Raw genomic sequence first — 16,582 nt, forward strand, 5'->3', positions numbered from 1 at the left:
CTGAGTGCCCTGCCCCATCCCTGTCCTCACTGAGTTTGTCACACTGGTTATGCCTGCCTCCCCCTCCCTTTTACACACACACACACACACACACACACACACACACACACAATGGGCTTGTACTCCTGTGCGGAGGTATGATATGTCACATAGGGAGTGTCCTAGTCAGGGTTTCTATTCCTGCACAAACATCATGACCAAGAAGCAAGTTGGGCAGGAAAGGGTTTATTCAGCTTACAATTCCATATCGTTGTTCATCACCAAAGGGAGTTAGGACTGGAACTCAAGCAGGAGCTGATGCAGAGGCCATGGAGGGATGTCACTTACTGGCTTGCTTCCCCTGGCTTGCTCAGCCTGATTTCTTATAGAACCCAGAACCACCAGCCCAGGGATGGCTCCACCCACAATGGGCTGGGCCAGGGATGGCTCCACCCACAATGGGCTGGGCCAGGGATAGCTCCACCCACAATGGGCCAGGCCCTTCCCCCTTGATCTCATGGAGGAATTTCCTCAACTGAGGCTCCTTTCTCTGTGATAACTCCAGCTTGTGTCAAGTTGACAAAAGCCAGCCTGGTGATGGGATACAAGGAGTGACGGAATCAGAGGGCTGGACTATGGGGAGCTGTGGGGTGGTCAGCGGGCCACCATCGCTAAGGCCCCTGGCTGGTCTTCCACCGAGTGTTAAGTCATGTTCGTGCCCTGGGAGCTGGAGAAGGTGGTGTCTGAAGGATGGAGGCTGAGTAGCTGACCTGTGTCCTCAGCGACCCTGAGCCTGAAGCCGCTGCATCTGTAAGATCTGGCTGAGAATGCACTGTACATCCTCGTCCATCTGTCCCTGGTGGGAGACAGCAGAGGCAGAGTCACACCCTGGTGCACCTGCCAGGTGCTCCCCTGTCCCTTGCAAATCTCTCTGTTCAAAGCCAAGGGTGTCAATGTCTCATGAGGTAGGACAGTGCAAAAGATTTCCCCAGAAGCCAGGAGGCTGGCTCTAAACAGAAGGAGAAACTGAGGCCTAGGAGGTGGTAGAGGAACAATAAAACTGGGCTGAAGTCAGGAGGCAGGGGATTCACCTGAATGGCATAGAGGAGATGGGTGCGGTATAAGGCCACCACAGCGACACGCTCCCGGGCCTCCTCCTGTGGACACACGGGAAAGAAAGGGATTAGCTTGTACACTCAGAAGTACAAGCTCATCCTTGTGTATGTAGTGAATTTGAGGTCAACTTGGGCTACATGAGACCCTGCCACAAAAGAAAGGTGCAGAAGGAGGAAGGGAACAAGAAGGGGAGGGAAGGAAAGAAGGTAATTTGGAAGGGAAGCCCGTCCACAGGGAGACACACCCACACCCTGCACCTGAGTGAAGACCCCATGTCCTTGGCTGCTGGTGACTGACTCAGGAAGTGTCTGAAGTTCCCTGCCAGCCATCCCCACCTCCACCCCACTGCTCTATCATCCTCCCACCATCCCCCCATCCCCACCTCCACCCCACTGCTGTATCATCCTCCCACCATCCCCCCATCCCCACCTCCACCCCACTGCTGTATCATCCTCCCACCATCCTCCCATCCCCACCTCCACCCCCACTGCTGTATCATCCTTCCATCATCCCTGCCCCCCCCACAGAGCCAGTACCTGTATCTGCTGCTGCAAGGCTGTCACCTGAACACGCAGGGCTTCCTCCTCACAGCTGGTCGGGGTGGACTGCTGCACCTTCAGAGCTTCCTTCAGTGAAAAAACTTCTTTGGACAGATCCGTGATCTGGTAAGGGGAGGGACCCTGTGAGTGGCCATGCTGAGCCAGGCAGACACCAGGGACCTCTCTTCACCTTTCCTGGGCAGCTTAGAAGGCCCCCGATTCGAGCCAGAAGCTGAGCTGACTCACTCTGATCAACCCTCCTGCTTGTCAGAACACAGGCCAGGAATCCAGTCACTTGAGGAGAGTTCCGAATGCTGCGAAAGCGCCCCAAGAAACTGTACTTATACGGCCCATCGCTTAAATGTTCCTCATATTTTTAAATATTTGGAGAGAAAAATCCAAAGAAAGATCTATTTTATGACCCTTGAAGGGATTCCAAATCACATACAACACCTAATAATAAAGTTCTGTTGTTACATGGCCATGCCTGCTCACACAAGCAGGAACCCGACATTATGTACGGAGCCTCCAGGCCAATAAATACTGCTTTTTGTTTGGGTTTTCTTTTTCTTTTTTTTTTTTTTTTTTTTTTTTTTTGGATTCCTCATAGAAAACACTCTGCCTCCTTATCTTAAGGCCTATGTTGACACACCTTGGGAAAAATTAGGGTCTGGGACTGTCTGGTTTATGGTTACCCAGTAACCCATAAACCCATTTTGGGATTTTTATCTCATTTTATGTCCCTGTGACTTCCACACATGCACATGCACACAAAGGGCACACAGAAAAAGATACAACTGAGGGTCAGTGAGACAGCTGGGGGGTAAAGACACTTGCTGCCAAGCCTGACTCTCTACCTGAGTTTAATCCCTGGTACCCAAATGGTTGAACAATATGAATTCAGGCAAGTTGTCCTCTGACTAAACATGCATGCCCCAACCCCAACATAAATAAATGCATGTAATTTTAAACATTTTTTAAATATATAAATGGGTTCAAATCTCAGCTTATGACCCATTTTGTGGCCACGTGACCCTGTCTGAGTGACATCACATCTCTGTGCCTGTTACTTCAAATGGGGATAATTAGAGAATGCAGAAAAGGCTGGATATCTGTTACCATGGTTATATTTTGTCAATTTGAGCATTGAGGCCAAGAGTGAATCTAGCTGAGACTTTCTTCCTTCTCTGGGACTCAGTTTCCCATGTGAGAAATGGGCAAATTCTCAAGACCTTGCTGGCTGGGAGGTTCTTGTATAATCTCCGGTTGGTGGGCAATAGTGAGCAAGGAGGGAACCCACCTTCTTGTCCTTCTCCTTGGCTTTGTCCAGGGCCTCCTGGGCACGGCTCTGGGCCTGGCGCGCCCTCTCGGCCTCTGTACGAAGCCCCCGGAGCTGCTGCTCGGCCGTGGCCAGCTGGGCCTCGGCTGCGTGCCTCTCGCTCTTCATAAACAATGCCTCACGCTGCACCTGTGGCCCAAGCCCATGCGTGACTCTTGGGACAGTTAGACCCCAAAGAGGCTTGGATCCTTGGGCTCTTCCCACCCTTCCATGGTGAGCTGATTCCACTCCACCTCAAGGAAGGGTCTGATTCCCACCGGACCCTGGAACTGTTCGTCCCTGGACAGGTAGTTAGGCCTCCCTGTGCCCTCGCTTCCTCGTTTGTGGTGCAAGCCCGTGACCCAGGTACTCAGGAAGCAGAGACAGGAGGATTAGGACTTCCAAGGCTACACTGTGACTCTAAGGCCAACCCAAGAGCTGAGAGAGACTGTTTCAAAACACACACACCATCCCTTCTAAGGAAGTTTGGTTTTGGTTTTGCTGAGACCGGGCCTCACTGTGCAGCTGTGAGTCACCTAGTTGGCAATAACAAATTTTCAGCGCAGATGGGATTCAGCGGGTAGAGAGCTGGCCCAGCATGCACCACTGTGTAGACAGGTCCTGCATCACCTGCCGTCCCTCCAATTGGAGGTAGAGGATAAAGGATCAGGCATTCAAGATCAGCTTGGACTACACAGGTTTCTGCTATAAAAACGAGGGGGGGGGGGCTTGAGAATGGCTCAGTGGGTAAAGGATCTTGCAGCTAAGTCTAATAGCCTTGGTTGGTGCTCAGGACCCACATAGTGAAGAGAAGACTGTGTCCCGCAGGCTGCCTGGCTTTCCCACCATGCTATGTGTGTGCATCACATACAAAATAGTAAATTAAATCTAAATAGAAATATCACGAGCTGGAGAAATAGCAGAGGTTAGAACACTGCTCTGTGAACTCCAACATCCAGTGACTGGCGCCCCCTCTGGCCTCGGGAACACTGCGCATGTGCATAGGCATTCGCGCAGCAGCCCAGGCCCACAGAGGTCAGCAGGGCGCAGGCGCTCACCTGGAAGACCTCCGCGCTGGTCTTCTCGTGCCTGTGCGCCAGGTCGGCCAGCTGCGCCTGCAGCCGGCTCACGTGGTCGCGCAGGGCGCCCAGCGCGCGCTCGTGCTCGTCCGCAGGAACCGAGGCCCCGCGCAGGCGCTCCAGCTCCTCCCGGGCAGCGTCCTGCGAAGAGCTGAGTTCGGCGACCCGAGCCTCGGAGGCGGCCAGCGCTTGGCGCAACTCGGCGGCCTCTGTGCGTGCGCTCTCGGCAGTGGCCGTGGCCGTGGCCAGCAATTCCCGAAGCGCCTCCAGCTCGCGGCTTCGCTCCCGCGCTGCCTCCTCTGCCTCCGCCTCCGCCTCTGCAAAACGGCCCCGAGCAGCCTGGAGCTCGGCCGCAGCCTCCCGCTCCCTCCGGCGTAGCGCCTCCTCCAGACCGCGGATCCGGGTCTCCAGCTCGGCCTGCAGCGCCGCCGCCGCCGCCCCTGGGGGCAGGATCGCAGCGCAGGAGCCCTCCATGCCGCTGGTCTCAGCTTCCGTAGTCTCTGTCACAGTGGCCTGTCCTCCCGTGGGCTCCATAGCTGTGTCCTGCGCTCCAGGGTTGTCTGCCTCCGTGGCCTTCCAGCAATTGGCCTCCGCTTCCGTGGCCTCCAAGGTGATGTCCTTGACCCCTGTGGCTTCTATCGCCGTGGTCTGCACTCCTGTGACCTTCATTCCTATGACCTCCGCCACTGTGGCCTGCACTCCAGTGGTCTTCACTGATGTGGCCCCTACTCCTGTAGCCTGAATTCCTGTATCCCGCACTCTGGTGGCCTCCATGTTTCTAATCACTGTTCCTGTGAGGCCTGTCTGCAGCACATCCACCCCATCAGCCTTCACTCCTTCTGCAGCCACTAGCTCACTTTCAGCATTGTCGCCTACAGCTTTCACATTTAGGGTCTCAGCCATAGTGGCACTGGTGTCCATTGCCTCGACTGCCAATCCTTCTTTCCCCGTGGCCTCTGAACTCGCAGCCTTGGGTTCTACGGGTGCTGCTTCTGAAGCCTCTGCTTCAGTGTTCCCAACGCCCTTGGAGCCTCCTGCCTGGGGTTCCGTTCCATTTGCTATGGTTTCTGCATACGTGGTGCCATTCAGGTCTGGGACACTGGGTCCATCCTGTATAGTGATCCCCTTGCCCTTGATTTCTGGGTGTGCTGTCTCTTCTCCTTGAGCCGTGAGTGGCTCCCCCTGCTGCTGCTGCAGCGTATGCATGGCCTCTGTGTGCTGACTCCGAAGCTGCTCAAGTTCTGCCTGTAAGGATTCATACAAGACCAGGGGGACGACCTCGGGCTGACTTTCTTCTGCCATCTGCGTCTCATCCTTTTCAAACTCCTCAAAGATCTGGGGGTAGGGAGGCAGGCAGGCTAAGTGGCAGACTCACCATGTTCCCTGCCCACCCTGAGGTCTGCAGAGCTGCCCACTGCCTCAGTTTCCCCACCTGAACCTTTTCCAGCAGCTCCTGGTTCTTCCTGGTGAGTTGAGCCACCTGCTCCTTCAGGGAAGCCACTGTCTCCTCTGCTGATGGATTCTGGTTCTTTGACCGCAGTGTGTCAGCTCCTGACAGGGTTGAGAAGAGGACACACACCAGAGACAGTCAGGAGCTGCTCAATGGGGAACTGCATTGCAGTTCAGGGATCACACTGCATTTGCCCCTCTCCTGGCATTGCATGCCTCCTCCTTGGTCAGGGCTCTGTATCCACATAGCCATCCAGCCCTCAGAATCCCGGGTAGGCAGCAGGGAGGGTGTGGTAGAGGGGGCAGATCTCACCTGGAAAGTAAGGTATCTCCCCCTCCTCATCCTGCAGGGTGGCCACATCATAGCTTGTGTTTTCTCTCTCATTCTAGGAGTCCAGCACAAAGTAGACCTTCAGATCCTGCCCCTCACTGACAGACTTTAGGTCCTGCCAAACTGAGTGTTCATATTTCCACACAACACCTAGGAGCAAGGGCAACTCCCAACTGACTGTGTCTGTATCTGCTGAGCACCAAAATGGCCTTTCCACCTCCTAATGAGATGCAGGGCCTTTGCACATGATAGGCAAGCACCACATAGTCAAGGCTCTGGGTTTGAATCCCAGCACATCCCCATACATGCTCATCTCTGTGTATGTCTGTGTAGTCACGTGCTTGTAAGGATATTTCATCACATTTATTTTGTGTATATCTGCAGTGAGTGCACACGTTTGTGTGAGGGGTGTGGCCTGTGTGTGACTGGTGTGTGTGTCAGAAGGGCTGCCATCCTTACATGTGTATGTGTGTTTGCAGAAGTCTTTTTTTTTAAGATTTATTTATTATATGTGAGTACACTGTCACTGTCTTCAGACACCCCAGAAGAGGGCATCAGATCCCATTACAGATGGTTGTGAGCCACCATGTGGTTGCTGGGATTTGAACTCAGGACCTCTGCAAGAGCAGTCGGTGCTCCTAACCACTGAGCCATCTCTGCAGCCCTGCAGAAGTCTTGATATGTGTGTGATTTTATGGAAGTCATGTGTGCCCTGGACATTATGCCCCGGCAGGATACACTTCATGATGGCCTCCGTTTCCCACTCCCTGCCTTCCCTAAACCCCTGTGTCCATTCCAAGCTTGAACCCTACCCAGCCTCTTGCCCTGCCCCTCTTCAGACCCTCCTCCTGCGGCTCCCACTCCCAAGCTCTGCCCACCTCCAGCAAGGACAGGCGGCTCTGCAGGCTCTCCACCTCCCGGCCCAGGCTGTCCTTCTCCTCCTGCTTCTCTGCCAGCATCTGCTGCAGCTCCTGCACCTGCAGACTGAGGTCAGCACTGGACTTCAGGACACTCGACTCTCCCAAACACTGGCTGCGCCCTCCCCACCTACCTGTCGCTCCAGGCTGTGCACTGAGCTGGCCTCCGCCTCCAGGGGCTGCAGGTAGAAGTGGTTGGGACTGGACAGCCATGCAGTGTCTGGTAGCCTTGTCTTTTCTCCACATACAGTGTGCACCTACTGTGTACCACTCTGACCCTTCACACTGTGTGTCAGACCACATTCTGTTCTTTCACTCAAGGCGCTTTGGTACATTGGCATAGCAGATCCTGTTCTGGGCCATTCATTCATTCATTCCTACATTCACTCGTTCATACATTCCTCACTGTGGGCCACTCTTCCGCCGTACTCATTCATTCTGATCTTAGCGCTTTCACCTGAGCTGCCCTCACGGGCGAGCCTTTGAGTGGACAGTGCTGTGGTGAAAATGAAAGAAGCTGAAAAGGAGGGTACAATTTTAAATATGGTGGCAGGGGAGATGCTGGAGGAAGGGAGCCTCAGGAACAGCCGGAGGGACTACTGTAAACAGCATGAGTAAAAGCCCTGGGGATGAACAGAGCCTGGAGGGGCTGAGTGTCGGGAGCAAAAGGACAGTAGGACAAGAGGGAGAAGGGAGGATAGGAAGGTAGGTGGGTATAAACTGAAGGGCCTGCAGCCTCCTGACCTCCTTCCTCTTCTGTTCCTTGTGCTGTTCCAGGCCCCTGATCTTCTGCAGGAGCTGGCCTCTCTCTTGTCTCAGGCGAACAATCTCCTCATAAGCATCCTGATCATCCTGTCCCCTCCCCATCAGGGGACACAACTTTAGGTAAAGTCTCTAGGGCTAAAAGGACCCCACCTTGCCCGCAGGCTGCCTGCAACTCTTACAGGAACTGGCGTGGTGGCTGGAGGCTGGGGTGCCTTCCTCTTCTTGGGGGCTCCTCGCTTCTCATGGCTGGACACTGAGTTCTGGTGGGGACAGGAAGGCAGAACATGAGTTCCAGGGTCCATACAGGGGATACAGTATGACCCAGCCCTGCTGTGTATACTTCCCCGGCTTCATGACCCAGAGCAGGGACGTGGAAAGTGGCCAGGCCTGCTCTTGCTCTGCGTGAAGTAGCCCTTAGTGACCCTAGTCCCCAGTGTGTAGGATTATGGTGTTCCTGTGACAGACACTGAGCAGCAGCAGGTCCTGGACAGGAGCCATGACAGAACCCTGTACATACAGACTGTTCCTGTAGGTCAGGGGGCAGAGGACTTTCACGCCTTCCAGATTCCTACCTGAGATGACGCCTCTCCGGAGTCATCCTCGAGAGAGGCTGGGGAGAGAGGAAACAGGCAACAGTTCTGTGTTCTCGGCTCTAGAAAGGTCTCAGAGCTTCCCAAGCATCAGTGCTCCTTCTGTTCCAGCTGTGAGGCTCACTCCCTACCCCAGGCTAACCTCAAACTCAGATCTGACTGCTCTAGTCTCCTGGTCGGGCACCACAAAATCCAGCTTCTGAATAAGGGACAGTAAGGTAGAAACTATGGGTGGAGTCCTGTGTGAGGAGGGCCTTGAAACTCTCAGAGACTCAGGGCAGTGGAGCCGCCAGGTTGGGATGAATGGGTGGGTTACCAGCTCTTAGGAAAGGCAGAGTCTCCATACTAAGGATGACCCAAGAAATCACTGCCGAGTTAGGAAGCATAAAAATATTCATGGCTCGGCATATTGGGGTGCCTCAATCAGTAACATATAAGGGGGGGTGGCCAGAAAGAGCCTAAGAGAGCAGGGGCCAGGCTTGCATACCACTTGGAGGTGAAGGGCGCTGTGCAGACTCCTGTAGGAGCTGCAAGATGAGTTTGTCTCCAGTCAGAGCTCCGTAGTGGCTTGCATCCTGGCCCAGTGCATCAGTTATGCCCAGCTGGGCTCCGCCCTGCAGGAGGACTTCAACGGTCTCAGGGCTGCCCCCCTCACATGCCAGCATCAACGCTGTCCTGTGGGGTAAAGCGGCTGCTGAGGGGGCAGAGGTTTGTCCCCAAGACCCTACACCCATCTCTGTACCCAGGCCAGGAAGGAAAGGGAGGAAGAGGTGACTAGGTCTTCAGCTCAAAGAGGTCCAGATATTTGCCACACATCCTCCAGCATATGATGGAAAGGTTGGGGGGAAGTGCTCACCTGCCTTGCAGGTCCTGGTCATTTGTGGCAGCCCCCTGCTGTAGGAGGAGGCGGCACAGATCTGTGTGACACATCTGAGCCGCTATGATGAGGGGCGTGGCACCTGACTGATAGGAGGAAACGGCATGAGTCTCACCTGTGCGTTGCAGATGATGCCTGGAATCTGCCTGTAGTGGGCATCTACCATGGGATACCACTGTACCCCACCCATGAGGTCCCAGCAGCTCACCCGATCCCGGGGGTTCATGTGTGCCTTAAAGGAACAGAGCAGCTTTGAGCAGGACAGACAACCACCAGCCACTATGACAGACAAAGAAGAGTGAGTGGGAGAGACAGCTGCTGCCTGCCAAGATCACTATGTTGTGTGTTGCTGAGACAGCATCTTAGTCTGTAGCCTAGGCTGGCCTAGAACTCACTACACAAAACAGCAGTTAGTACTGCTCATCCTAGCAGCTGAGAGACCCGGGCTGGAAGATGGTTTCATGTTAGGGGGCAGCCTGGGCTACAGAGTAAGACCATACCACAGAGCTGGGTGGATGGCTTAGCAGGTGGAGCACTGGCTGCCCCACGGAGGACCCAGGTTCAATTCTCAGCACCTACATGGCAACACGTATGTGACTCAAGTTCTCAGGACCCTACACCCTCTTTTGGCCTCTGATGGCACCAGGCACTTATGTGGAACACCACCATGCATGCAACCAAACCACACTTACACACATAAAAGAATCTTTAAAATATATTTTCACAAAAATTTTAAATCAAATAAAAACAACTTTTTAAAAAATGGGTTAGGCTCTTGTTTTCTTGCTCCCTTGTCTCTGCCCTTACCCCTTCTCTTCCCCCCCCCCCAGCCTCTACTACCCTCTTAACTCCCCCATGACCTGAATAAACAAACTATTCTATACTATAAAAAATGGGCTAGGAAGATGTCTCAGTTGTAAAAGTGCTTACTGGCAAATGACCTTGTTCAATGTCCAGGACCCAGCTGGTGGAGAGACTACCACCTCCCAAAAGTCACCATTTGACTGTCACACAAGCACAATAAATAAACCCTACAATAAATGGGTAAGTGCAACATCCCCTATCGGCATTGACACCGCCTGGGAGTGCCACTCTGGGGAATTAGTGGCTGATACCCCCAAAGTAAACCCAAGTGTGCTCTCCCGGGAACAGGAGGCTCACCGGCTGCAATAAGTCCTTACAGACTGTGGATGGAGTCTGGGTTTGAGGCGTATGCTGGAGGACCTATCTGCATTCAGGAGATCGTGGAAGGAATTAGGGCTCTAGGCACCCCACTTTTTACACCCAGAGACTAGACTTTGAGGTCCAAGAAACAGGGTGCCCCCACTAGTACACGTGCCTGACTTCTTTGTACAATGGGCAAAGGGGCTGGTTCTGGTAGGGACTGTACTCAGGGCTGACCCTGAGCTGCATGCAGGTTAAACTAAGCGGAGCAGATGGGAATGATGACCCACATCCCACATCTGTCACCTAGAAACCCAGAGGCCAAGGCAGGAGGGCCTGGACTTCAAGGTTAGCCTAAGCTACAGAGACAATACATAAAACTGAGAGAGAGGACTGGGAAGACTGAGGACCTTGTTCCCGAAACCCACATAAGTCAGGTATGGGAGTCCATATTTGTGACCCCAGCACCGTCACCAGGGAAGCAGAGGCACAATTATAAAGACCAGGTTCAGAGAGACCCTGTCTCAGAGGATATGGAAGGTACCTGACAATGACACCTTCAGATTGTCTTTGGACTTCCACAGGCCATACCCAGGGACACATGAACACACACTCTTTTAAAACTAAGAAAAGATCTGGAGCTGCAGGTCAGACATAGAGGTCGCCCTCCGAATCCCCCCAGCAAGGGAGCTGGGGGTGTGGTCAGGGTGGAGTCCCCGCCTAGGATCCCCCAGTGAGGGCTATGGACGTGGCTCACTGGCAGAGGGCTCCCCTTGAAGTTGGGAGAACAAGGCTGCACCTTACCTGCATGGTGAAGGGCTGTCCACCCACTGCTGTCCTCAATGTCCACCACGCAGGAAGCCTGGGAGTGAGTGACAGGCGGTGTCATCTCGATTTCCTGAATGACTGTCCTCCCCTGCTCCCCTGGGCCCTGCTATATCTCAGGTTGTTTCCTGTAACTCTCTGTTGCCTCGGTTTCCGTGCATGTGCACGCTCGCCCACGGCACAGCTCTCTGCCAAGAGTGGGGGATACCCTGTGGGAGCCTCTTCTTCCCTTCCATGTGCTTCCCAAGGGACAAAGTCAGATCAGGCTTGAGGCAAATGTTTCTACCTGCTGAGACATCTCTCGGACCCACAGATTCGTTGTTTAAGATCTATTTTTAAATTGTATGTGTACATATGTGTATGTGAGTGTAATGTTTGGGGAAACCAAAAGGGGACGTCAGATCTCCTGGAACTGGAGTTACAGATGGTTATGAGCCTCCATGGGGTCCTGTGTAGGAGCAGCCCGTGCTGAAATCACTGAGCCATCTCCCCTCCCCCATCTTCCTTCCCTGAGAACCCCCTTTCCAAACCCTCCAGATCCTCCTACATTGATGACTGTAACAAAGGGGCGGGGCTGGGGACCAGGAGCAGCTAGGGTTTGGAGAAGTAGCTGGAATTCAGTGTGGACAGGGAGTGGACATCGAGACCTCCAAGAGTTGCTTCAGACACTCTGGGTGCCCGTACTTGGCTGCCAGGTGAAGGGCATTGTAACCTGAGGGAGAAGAGAAGGGAGTGTCCTCCAGGGTTTCTCCAAACTCAGCTACTTCTTAAAAGTGTGCTGTTCCCAGAGGCCTTTTTTATTGCTATATTCCTTTGCTACCTTTGTTTTTGAAACAATGTCCCAAGGAGCCCAGACTGGCCTAGAACTCCCTGCCACCTGGTGCTACAATCAAAGAGGTCTTTTACTTTTAACACAGTCTCTCGTATAATCCAGGTTGGCCTCCAGTTCATAAGTAGCTGAGGATTACCTTGAACTCCTGATCCCTAAACCTCCACACAAGTGCTGGGATGAGTGTGCCAGCAGTTCAGAGGACAGACCTTAGGACTTCCCTTCTGTTTGGTGACTGTCCTACATACTGAGCTCCAGCCCCAGTGTGGACAGTGAGATCCCACAGTTGGACCTATGGGCTCTGCTCTGGGCAGCTGATACAGTCCTGCCATCACCCAGGGGCAGCTGATACAGTCCTGCCATCACCCAGGGGCAGCTGATACAGTCCTGCCATCACCCAGGGGCAGCTGATACAGTCCTGCCATCACCCAGGGGCAGCTGATACAGTCCTGCCATCACCCAGGGGCAGCTGATACGGTCCTGCCATCACCCAGGGGCAGGTGCAGACAGTCCTGCCATCACCCAGGGGCAGGTGCAGAAGTACCTGCTCCATCTGTGCTCATGACATCAGCACCTTGAGCCAGCATCACTTCCAGACAGCCCGCCGCGCCCCTCATGGCAGCTAAGTGGAACCTAGAGGCATGGGTCAGGGGTCAACCCCAGAAGAATGTCCAAAGCCACCCTGGCCCCAGGGCTTGGACACTCACGCAGACTTGCCCTCGGGGTCCAGTTTTGTAGGCACCAGCCCCTTCTGGGCAGTCAAGGAGGCCACTCTGGCCACATCATTGTTCTCCACAGCCTGGAGCAGTCGCTGGTCACTTTTGCTCCAGTCTTGGCCCTGTGGCGGCACACCCAGAGGTTCAAGGGACCGAGTGGGTCGATGTCCCCTCCCCACCAAGGAACAGGGCCAGTTGCTCGGGCTCTCCCCCACCCGCCCCGAGCACTTGCCTGGCGCCTGCCTCTGGCTGCAGGTTTTGGGATAGGGCACCGGCCACACGGTGGGCAGGAGCTGAGGTCGGTGGGGCTGAGCCGGAGCTGTAGGATAGGTGGTCCTGGGCTGGGGGCCTAGAGACAATGTGTACCCCCAGCATGTGTCTCCAGGCCCACCACCAGGGCAGTTTCTAGATACCAATCCTCCTCAGGCCGCTCTGTGTGCCTTAAGACAGGGGACCACCCATTGTTTTAATATCATCTCTCTTATGTAGACCAGGCTAGCCTGAAAGTCACAGAACTAGGCCTGCCTCTGCCCCCAAAGTGCTGGGATTAAAGGCAAGGGTCTCAATGCCCCAGGTTTGTGTTTTGAGTCAGGGTCTCATGTAGCCCCTGCTGGCTTCAAACTCTCTGAGTCAAGGGTGACCTTGAATTCCTGAACTTCCTACCTCCCAGTCCTCACGGCTGGGTTGACAGGTGTGGAACATCACATCTGGTTTATGTAATGCTGGGGATGGAAGCCAGGGCTTGGTGGGTGCCAAGCTCTGCCCACTGAACCATTGCCAAGCTCCTAGTTCACAATTATTTTACTCTTTTGGTTTTTTGAAACAGGGTATAACTAAAATTAAAGATCCCCTACTTTAGCCTCCGAATGCTGGGATGACTGGCCTTTTCCAAACTAACCTCCAGTGCCCTCGACCTCGCCCATGCCCTTCACAACAGCTCTGCCAAAGCCCCATCGCCCCCAGGTAGCATCAAGGCCTGGCCAGAACTGCAGCCGCCAATGTTTTTAAACTCACTGCACAGGAACATGGACTGTTCCCAAGCCACTGCCAAGTGTCCTCTAAGACCTGCATCGGGCAACGACCTGCTGACCCTACACCTGCCGACGCCAGGCGCTGCCCTCCACTTCCCGTCCAGGCTCCACAGGCGCCCGGACCCCGCTTCCTTCTAGGAAGGAGAGGAAGGCCTTCAGAGAGACCCAAACGCCTATCGCGAAGGAGACAGCAGCGCACAGGCACAGCTGCTTCATGGCGAACGGGATAAAAACAGGGCCCTATCAGACCACGTCTACCTCCTGAGACTCCAGGCTGTGCCCTCCTCCTAGGGCACAGTCTCCTCAAACCTCTTCCCCAGGCTCAGGCCCTGTCCACATCCTCCTCAGGCACAGAGCCTGCCCAACTTCCGCTCATATCCCAGGCCCCTCCCACCTCCTCCAAAGCTCACACACACCCCTTCACATCCTTTCTCTGTTTCATGTCGCTCCCATTTTCCCCAGGATGGTACCTATCCGGTGTCAGCCTCCTCACCTCCAGGTCACCTTACTTAGAATGATGGGTTATTCATCCATCACCTTCCGATCGTCTATTGGTTCACTCATTCATTCATACGTTCATGCCTATCTTTTCATTCATTCGTTCACCCGTCATTTCACACATTCATTCTCTCCAACATTTGTTAGTGCTTTCGTCACCCCTTCCCTCCTCCAGCCTACCCGTCCATCCATCTGCTCTTTGTTTGCTCCGTTCCAGTAGCTCTCAAGTCTCAGTCCGAACTTGAATCCCAGGCCTGCCTGGACCTTATCCACCATGGGACTGACCTAGACTCACCTGTTGGGGCCTCCGCCCTCCTCATATGCACAATGGGTTTCATAAAGACTTTCCAGACACGGCTGCGGAGGGCCGTGCTGAGAGGCTGAGCAGAACGCACCGCCCGCACAGGCCTGGTACACCATCTTACCCAATGAGTCACATTTCATTCAACAGACACATGGAACTGGGTCGGTGCACCGCCCCAGGCTGGGTCATAGGGCGGTTTGCAGCCCCCGTTTCTGTCTCCACGGTGTTTGGGAACTTGTCTGCCTTGCCTGAAATTAGAGCCCTCCACGAAGGGCCCACAGAGGGGTCCACGAACCCGAGACTGGGGGACAGCTTTCTAGCTGTGGCACTTTAGACCGAGCAGCATGCGGGGACACAGGCCAGGGGCTGTGGGATGGGAGCTCCCAGACACGCAGACCCGGGGAGAAGTGAGTAGTTCACTCAATTGCCTCGCAAAGGTGGAGGTATGGTTTCTCTAATAAGCAACTCTGTGTCCCACAACACTCTAGACACTGGTGTGTCTTCTCTCTGCAGGAAGTCATGAAGCATCTGTGTGTGTACATAGATACATACATACATATACACGTGTAGATATATACATATATGCATATATACACGTGTATGCACATGTATAGGCACATATATATATACATTATACATGTGTGCACACACATATACATACATGTGTACACACACACACATACAAGTGCCAACTTTTCAAAAAGGAGAAAACACTGAGCAGGATGCAGCGGTGCACACTCGCCTTTAATCCAGCATTTGAGAGGCGGAGGAGGCAGATCTCCGAGCTCAAGGGCACCTGGTCTGCAGAGGGAGTTCTAGGAGAGCCAGGACTACACAGAAAAAAACGACAAGCAGAAAGGGAGAAAGAGAATACTTCGAGCCTGGTGTAGCTATCCAATTCATGATTCCAACACTTGGAGACTGAAGAGGAAAGACTGAGATTCTAGGCTAGGCAGGGCTTCCAAAACTTTTCCAGGCTCCGCCATTGCCTGGGGGATTTTCTTCAAAGTCAGAAGGTCGGCAAGGGTGCCCAGATAAAGAAATTCCCATTCTATACAAGAGAAGCTGGGTCCGGAGCCCACAGCCCCTGCTGGAACCTTGAAGGACACCTTGGGGACTAGAGCTCAGCCTGAGATAACACTCGCAGGGCTGCAGCCTGGTACTCAGCTACAGCAGGAGAGGATCCGGGCCAGGGCCACCATGAGTGTTCACTTTCTTCCCTAGGGGCTGCTGAGACAAAAGCCAAGCTTCACCCTAGCTGCCGTGGGGAAATCAGAGAAGGGTGGGGGTGGCAGACCAGTTCCTGGCAGGGAGGGAGGACCAGGCCTCCCATCTGCTGCCCAGGCTGGTCCAGTGCCAAGGCCCTGCCCCCCCCCCCCACCCTGTTGCAGTCCCTTCACTGAAGTCCCACAAAAACAGGCCCACATTACCAACTAAGGGGGCTGCAAGATTTTGAAATAGTTCAGCTTTTTAAATAGGTGGATCTTTTTTCCACAGAGGATTTCCCTGTGTGGCCCTGACTGTCCTGAAACTCACTCTGTAAACCAGAATGGCCTAGAACTCAGAGACCTGCCTGCCTCTGCCTCCCGGGGGGCTGGGATTAAAGGCTTTAGCCATCACAGCTGACCTAATTAAGCTTCTGAAAACTGTTTTTCTTTAATTTAAAGTTTGCATTTATAGAACTGGAGAGATGGCTCAGCAGTTAGGCTCACTGGATGCTCTTCCAGAATCCTAAGTTCAATTCCCAGCAACCACATGGTGGCTCACAACCATCTGTTAATGGGATCCGATGCCCTCTTCTGGTGTGTCTGAAGACAGCTGCAGTGTAATTAACCTCTTTAAAGAATGTTTTAAAGTTGCATTTATGTGTATGCGTGCACACATGCATGGAGGCAGTGGTCAGAGCTCAGGTCCCAGCAGACAGACGGGTATGCAGGCAGCACTCCCACACACATAAAATGCATCCTTGGCTGCAAGCCCCCTTCTGCACTGAGCCATCTTGCCAGCCCACTATTAGTCAGCATTTGCAATGACTTGGTTTCCAATTGACAAATACTCAGGGATTCTGTCGAAAGCTTATCTGGGGAAATGTTAACTGTGTAGGGAAGCAGCAGCCGCGTCTCCCTCTCTCTCTCCCCCCTCCCCCACTCTCACTCCCCCGCAGGTCACACCCACAGATACCTATCTCCATCTCCTACTGGAGACAGGTGTGCCAGCCATGGCCGCCCTGAGCCACCCTTCCTCTCTCCAATGCA

At 53.9% G+C, this 16,582-nt stretch overlaps 1 protein-coding gene across 1 annotated transcript; it reads right to left on the reverse strand.

The window, feature by feature from the left end:
• Window positions 1-282: 282 nt before the first annotated feature.
• On the reverse strand, window positions 283-13,741 carry ANKRD24 (ankyrin repeat domain 24; the record flags this gene model as incomplete). Its single annotated transcript, XM_080935887.1, has 20 exons — window positions 283-835; window positions 1,071-1,136; window positions 1,632-1,757; window positions 4,011-5,366; window positions 5,464-5,582; window positions 5,794-5,866; window positions 6,690-6,788; window positions 6,863-6,898; window positions 7,473-7,580; window positions 7,673-7,753; window positions 8,066-8,103; window positions 8,574-8,758; window positions 8,940-9,046; window positions 9,169-9,239; window positions 10,929-10,986; window positions 11,597-11,661; window positions 12,323-12,411; window positions 12,486-12,616; window positions 12,727-12,813; window positions 13,697-13,741. The coding sequence occupies 20 exons, from the start codon at window positions 13,739-13,741 to the stop codon at window positions 758-760; spliced, it is 3,018 nt and encodes a 1,005-aa protein (XP_080792013.1). The 3' UTR covers window positions 283-757.
• Window positions 13,742-16,582: the final 2,841 nt, after the last annotated feature.

This window comes from Micromys minutus (genome assembly GCF_963924665.1).
Source record: "Micromys minutus genome assembly, chromosome: 22".
Classification (NCBI taxonomy): domain Eukaryota; kingdom Metazoa; phylum Chordata; class Mammalia; order Rodentia; family Muridae; genus Micromys; species Micromys minutus.